Source organism: Morchella importuna (assembly GCF_003444635.1).
Source record: "Morchella importuna strain M04M26 chromosome Unknown Morimp01GS004, whole genome shotgun sequence".
Lineage (NCBI taxonomy): Eukaryota > Fungi > Ascomycota > Pezizomycetes > Pezizales > Morchellaceae > Morchella > Morchella importuna.
Window position 1 is genome coordinate 1550708 of NW_025763401.1, and position 7319 is coordinate 1558026.

At 46.3% G+C, this 7319-nt stretch overlaps 2 protein-coding genes across 2 annotated transcripts; one reads left to right on the forward strand and one right to left on the reverse strand.

Moving 5' to 3' along the window:
- Positions 1-3532: 3532 nt before the first annotated feature.
- Positions 3533-5860, forward strand: LAJ45_02570 (uncharacterized protein; the record flags this gene model as incomplete). Its single annotated transcript, XM_046112161.1, has 1 exon — positions 3533-5860. One exon carries the CDS (start codon positions 3533-3535, stop codon positions 5858-5860), a length of 2328 nt encoding a protein of 775 aa, XP_045975061.1.
- A 484-nt stretch (positions 5861-6344) lies between these two features.
- On the reverse strand, positions 6345-7272 carry LAJ45_02571 (uncharacterized protein; the record flags this gene model as incomplete). The annotated part of the gene is made up of 2 exons (XM_046112162.1): positions 6345-7017; positions 7073-7272. The coding sequence occupies 2 exons, from the start codon at positions 7270-7272 to the stop codon at positions 6345-6347; spliced, it is 873 nt and encodes a 290-aa protein (XP_045975062.1).
- Between the last annotated feature and the right edge of the window lie 47 nt (positions 7273-7319).

Below are 7319 nucleotides of genomic sequence, written 5' to 3' on the forward strand. Positions count from 1 at the left end.
CAACGCAAAGCAACTTTATTAAAAGGCGTTTCAGTCAACTACCATATTTCAGAGCACAAAGACTACATGTAAGCTGCCATCCCCCACCATGCGCGCCAAAATCAATTGGGAGAAATTCCTCGAAAAGTGAAATTGACCTTAGAGCGCTAGATGATGTAGGAATCTCTTGGTGCTCACTATTTATGTAACAGCCTTGGATATCAGCGCGACTGAGACAGGCTTTTGTCGGCTAGCTGGCGCTGATCTTGATATCAAACCGAATTCCGGATCAACAATATGGTATGGTTCAATATACCCGCGTGTAGCATAAAGAAGCAGAAAATGCAAATGCTTAGTTTGTATGGCAGATCGGCGCCACTCCATACAAATAATCCCTGCTTTGTCACTTGCATTTTCTGGTTCTTATTGCTACACGTGAGTATATCTAAAGTAATAGTCTATGTGCTAATATCTAGATTTTTTTTTGATATCCTGTTAAGTACCAAGATGAAATATGGAGATCAACTGCAGGAAGTGCAATAATAACAAGGCATTATCTATCTAACGAGGGGTTTTTTTTTTGAGGCACGAAACATCGCTTTGTTTGGTTACCTAGGCTGCGAGTGCATCTTTCCCGCAAGAACAAAATTAAAACAAACCGGAATATCAAGCATAGTCCGCCAACAGGCCTGTGTGTTACGCATCCAGATCAAAATCCAGTAGATCGTACTTTAGTTAGCTGTCAGAATGCAGATCATTAGCGGAGTATTGATGAGTGTCGAATCCATTATGATGCCCCACAGATTTCTCGTATGTATGGCTCGAGAAGCTATGGTGGGTAGGTGTGTAAACTTCATGGTAGATCGGCGCCACTCCATACAAATAATCCTTGACTCTCGAACTCGTATTTTCTGGTTCATATGCTGGTAAGCAAGTATGTATGTATGCTGACCAAGGCCCAAGTTCAAGTCGCCGAAATACTATTTAAAAAGCCGTTCACTACGGTTCTATGATGCGAGCCACACTTCTACTCATATCCTACTCCACACTTTTTCAGACTGAGGTAGAAAATCGTTTCCTCAACCGGCCAGTTTTCACTATGTACTCATCTAAGACTGCTAGAATATTTGTTGAGCAATGGTTCTCTCACTCAAAGTAAAGCCCCAGCCAAGTTTTTCTTACGCGGATGCGGGTTCATTTAAATTCCGTGATGCTTGCTCGTCTGTGGCCGTGTACGACGCTGCCCTTTGCCAATAGATAAAGGCCACACCGCGTTTCCAGCTGCGCATAAAAAGCTAGGAGCCTCTTCACTTCAGCTCTATTCACTCAAGTAACCCGTGCCATTACATAAGTCTAGGCTTTGCTCAGGATTGAGGCTACTGCACAGTACCACATTCGATAAATCTACATCTACAGTCGCAACTCGATATGCCGGATCTCAATACGCCGGATTCCTTGCTATCCCGTACGAAATCCTCTGGGGTTTTGGTTTTTTTTTACTGCAAGATCAATTTGCTATCCCGGATTTTTTGCTATCCCGTATGAAATCCTTCGAATCTTGGCAATCCGGCATATCGAGTTGCGACTGTACATGTAGCTATGACTTTGGACCGCATGTAGTTAGGTTGGTAGCTACCACATGTAGCTACTCTACCGCAAAGTATAAATTTGCAGGGGCGGCCTTGAGGGTTAAAAGCCCCAGGGTCCAGTGACAAATCACCAACTAGATCCTTCATCTCGATGATATCGTCTTTTCGCCACCGAGTATCATCATTGGCCACGAATTTTTTCCCAAGAATCATGCTCCTGCGCTGTGCTTGAAGGATTGTGTTGATTGGCATGGATTCGATCGGCTCATGCTTTTGGGTGTTGAAAACCCCACCTCTGTCACCACAGAAGCTGCTCTCATTCGCGTGTCTACCATATGCACCCACTATTTTAAAACCCGAGCTATCTACTTTTGAGATCTATGGGCATACCCCTACAATGCTATGACTACTGGCAAGAATGGAGCTTGGGGGCTGCTCCAGCTGTTTCCATCGTGATCCAATGCACACCAATTATATGCGATTGTGTGTGATAACAGCACTCATCCCATCCACTGGCCTATATTTTCAAACCACCTGCAGAAGTTTCACTTGACGGTTGGACTCGGCTCCCATGATCCCTTTGGCTGGAGCTTCTATTCCCCCAAATCATAACAACCAATCAGAGAGCAAGAATGAATGGCCTGGTTGTACCGTAGGCTACATGTATGTAGTCAACCATCGACAGCAGAGAACCGCAGTGCAACTTTGGTATGGTTATATAGTGTTTATGAACTGGTTCGAGATACTACGGTACTTTAAAGTGCCTATATGATCATTATATTTGTGTCGGAATGAGGCAGACAGCATGGTCCAATTTTGATAGCCTACAATACCGTAGATATCATGGAGTACTGTAATCCTAGCATGTAGGTACTTGCGCAATTACCTGCCTACCAACAAATACCTATTCGGAGATTCCTCCCAGCGATTGATAGCGGATCACCTTCGGGTTCATTCCCGCTGATCTCGTACTCTCAACCACATACGGGCATGTAAACGTGGGTCGCCTTCCACACGGCGCTGAAGGCCCATTATTAACTAGAGAAACATCCATTTTCCCTGCTTTTGCTGTATCTACTGCGCTACGCTACGCTACCTGTAATAATAGCTTCTCATACATATACATTTAGCGCAACAAATTTTTTACTTCAACGTTTCAATTTTACTCCACCACCGTATCTCCAAACATCTCGCTTTGCCCTACAGGAGGACTGGAATACATTATCAGTTGACGCCCTGCTTCACCGTCGTCTGCTCTAACAGGAGGAAGGAAGGAAGGAAGGAAGAAGCGCCTAGAGATCCTATCGCAAAGACCTGTTTCTAGTAACACGACGCAACACGACACAGCGCAACGCAACGCAAGGGGGATTCAGGAGAGAAGTTACTTGTTTGAAGGGAAAATAGAAGAGAAGGAAAATCAGCAACAACTTTACGGCCGATTACTTGTACCTACATCTGTACCTGTACGCAGGTGTATCCTAGATTTCTGTAGGCACTTTACCCAACTACCTACAGGTTTTGCGGTTCAGCCCCCCCCCCCCCCCAGTTCTACACGCCTTGTCCTGCAAAGAAGAGAAAAGAAGCAAAATAAAATACAGGGTTTCCTCGCCCTCGGCCTACAGAAAAATAGAAAGCTAAACCCGGGGTTTCCTTCCCATTTTGCCGGCCGAGGAAGTCACAGCACTACTGATAGGCCGGGATTCAGAGAGGGAGAGAGAAAGAGCTTCTGCAGTGCATTGCGCCGGATCGCCTTGTGTTTCTTTTCGGGGCTCGCCGTTCTTCTATTTTGGGGACACGATTATTCAATCAGTCCTCAGCTTCTCCTCCAGCTTCTCCTCTTTTCCCATTCTTTTCTTTGGGCAGGCTTGTTTGTCATTCTGTTCTGTTCTTTCCCGGTAGAGGCGTAGTACCTGGACCCAGCTGTCACACTTATTATTATTATCATTTTGGCTTTCTACCCCGCCATGTCGCTCTCAGCAGCTCCCCGATCAGCTACAACAACAATAACAACAACTTCGGCGGACCCAGCTTCGCCTCCAAACATCACCCCGCACCGAAGGCTTTCGCGTAAAAGAATTCCTTCACCTCCTCGTAATGCCGCCTTTGAGAGCTCCCGTGTGCCACAGCTTTCGCTACACACTTACCCGAGCACAAGCTCATTAGCTGACCTCTATACTTCACATGGGCGGATGACACCGGGTAGACGCTCTCCAGTTGGTTCACGATGTTCCTCGCGTGGTGGTGCCAAAATTGGTTTTGACAGCGGGGATGAATTGCAGATGCTCACTGCCATTATTCCGGCTTCGCAAGCCAATATCAATCTCCCACCAACACCACCATCAGGAAGTGGGGGGGAAGGTGATGACGATGAGGGTGGCGTGCCACTGTCTCTTGATTTCGATGGAGTCTTTGGGACGTCCCCAAGGAATCGTAGGGTATTGAGAAGAGTCAAGGCCAACATTCATGAGGTCTCCCCATCACAGTCCAGTTCAGCCCCCATGTCAGCTGCGTCTGATTCTACCACCACTCTAAGCTCGCCGCCAACGCCGCCGAAGGAGCAAGCCATAATGGCTTTGCACCATCCGAGACCTCTATCAAAGAGTCCGAAGAGCGCCTATTTCCAAGACAGTTTACTGGTAGCTGCACAGATGCAACAGGCCATGGAAAGTGGTATAGATGCATACCATCGTGGAGTTGGTTTGAGTGGAGATTATCACACTGTGGATCAACCCGACCCGCGCTTTGAAAGTGATGAAAGGGATGAGGAGCCATTTGAGGTTAGGAGGGCAGAATCAATCAAAGTTACTAAGGCAGAATCAATCAAGGTCAGAAAGGTCGAGGAGCTGGAGATGAAGAGGGCTGAGGAAATCGAGGCTGGGACTGGAAAGGTGGAGGAGCCCGAGACTGGCAGGATATATGTGCAACTTGAACCAAACATGTCAGAGCAGCTTGATGATAGAGATAATGCACCAGTTCAGGTCAGCACAACGCCGGATTCAATTGAGCCCAGCAAAATCGAAAAGGAAGAACCATCACAGCAACCATCCAGTCATAGCCGTAGCTTGGAGCCCGGAGAGCAACTACGATTGGCAGCATCGACACCCCTACTAGAGGCCGTTGTCTTTTCTGAATCAGAATTCGATACAGCTACGGAAGGAGATGAGGATGACGATTATGCATATGGTGGATCAGATGCAGGAACTATAGTTATAAAGCTCCAAACAACTGTTCAGGAACAGAAATTACGGGAAGAGGAGGAGGTTAGAAGACAAGAGGATGCTACCAAAAGACAAGAGGCAGAGGAGGCCAACCGCCGAAAAGAGGAAGCCAACAGGCTAGAAGAAATGGCTAGACAAGAGGAGCTTGCTAGACAAGAGGCGGAAAATAATGCGGATGAAAGTGAAGACGAAGAGCTACCTCAGCATCCGATCATTGGCAAAGAAGGACGGAAGCCTACACCCTGGCCAACACCCCGGGTCAATTCCTATGCGTCATCTTTAGACATAGATAGAAGAGCTGAAACGGGCTCCCCGCTTAGTGAAGACGGGGATCTGGAGTTTCACGATGCTCTATCATCTCCTCTTGCTTCTCCTATAATCACGCCTCGCGAAGAGGAACTGGCACTGCCAAATCTGACACCCCAGGTCACACCTAAAAAAAAGAGTGAATTCGTGATCTCGTTTGGTCCCACACCAACACGCTCCAACCCTGGGGATCCATCGCCATCGACCAACTCAGTGCTTCCGCAACTCCCCCAGAATCCATCTCCACCTGGACCACCGGTATTAAATATTATTCCTGCAACCCCCATGCCACTCATGTCGCCTAGCGCTATGCAGGAGAAACAGCTAGGTCACTCAATGCCGCTTCTGGAGCGAAGATCAACAGAAATTCCCACACTTATCACTACCTCACCGACTCTTCCCCTTGCGGCCCCGCTTGTACCACCAAGACTTAAGAAAGCTCAACGTCCATCGCTACTTTCCCAGCCGAAACGTATGCGGGAATCCAAATTGCACCCCTGGTGGCGCCCTCGTATTGAGAATGCTGAGGATGAAGGATTGTCTCGATCATTCACTACACAAACACAGGCTTCTGAGTACTCGGTTTCTAACAGTGGTGTGCCTGGGAAGCCTGATGGGAAACGTGGGGGAAGAGTTACAAAGAAGATTAAGGGAACAAAATTTCAAATTGAATTTATTGGCCTGGGGACTCTGAGGGAAAAAGTTAAAGTTGCTGGAGAGAAAACCAGTGGGTTGGGGAGAAGAATGTCCTTGAGGAAAAAGGCGTAGTATTTATATCTGATTTTGATGCTTGTTATGAGGACGATGATTTGATATGATATGATACTTGCTACGATACGATGTGATGCGATATTGATGTAGTTTTTCCATGTTTTGTTTTTTCCTTTGTCCCTTTTTGAACCTAGCATGGAAAACTGATTTAGCGACTCGATTTTGGAACCAGGAACTGGTGGTAGTTTGTATTGGCGAATTTAGTGTTGTTTGGGAAGGAGTTTTTTTGTTGTTAATATATCTCCCCAACTAATTTCCTTCATTTTTGTTACCTGCCGAGTTTGCTGGTCACTCGTAACGTTTATTATGTTTAGTCTTGCTAGCTTACCTATCAAGTTATGCCCATCACGGTTTCACGAAATATCTTAATTACATATTCCGGTCATGAATGTTCGCAAAAATCAGAGGTTCATGCGATGAACTGATGATATGGATGTTATTGTACATTTGCGGGGAGGGAAAGGTCGTAATTTCATCCTATCTAATCCTCTTCCATGGCCTCAATCCTGTTCTCCGCCTTTGCCACATCGGCAGAAAAACTGGCTTCTTTATCTACCATCTCCACAAGTACACTTACGATATTCTCCTCGATGCCTCTCTTCCCAAGTTCCTCCAAATGTTTCTTTGGATCTAGCTTTCCAACATATCGTGTCTTCAATTCGTCCTTGCTCAAATCGTTTTCCTCTTTAACACGCTTCTCATAGGCTTCAGCAAGACCAACCATCTTCTCGAGACGTTCCTGGTTCTCTTTTGCGGAGGACTTGAAATCTTTCATTGTAAGCCCCTCAGTCCAAACGGTTTTGTGGAGGTTCATCAGCATGTTCTCCTCCAGATGAGTCTTTCGATAATTGATAGCGATAGAGTAGTAATGTCTGTTAAGACCATGGATGAGAGCTTGAATTGACGGTTTATTAAGGTGCCCCAAGTTGGAAGTCGTCTGGCGGGGCTCCTGGCCAAGCATTAGGGACTGAGGGTTGATGAGCCGGAAGGCGTCGATGACGACTTTACCCTTGACAGACTGGATAGGGTCGATAACAACGGCGACGGCACGTGGGGTAAGTTGTTCAAAGGATTGTTGAGTGTTAATGTCGACACTTGATAGCCAACAGCCAAAACCGGGATGGGAATGGTACCAGCCAACGACTGTTTCTGGTCTAGATACCGAGTTTGAGTATCATTCACTAATATATTGAGCTTCATCATTCTTACCTTCCGGTTTGTCTTAGCATATCCATCATCTTGGTCTGAAATACAGGGTCGACAGCTTCAACAGAAACACCAGTTCCGCTCTGTGGCATCGCAAATACATCCACCACACGAACAGTGTAATCATCTACAAACTCTCCAAGCATGAGTCCCATGACTTCCATTGGTACACCTAGTAATCCATGGTAGTCAGTATCGATCATTTCGTAAAATCATTTGCTTTATCAAAGCTATGGAAACAAACCAGCTC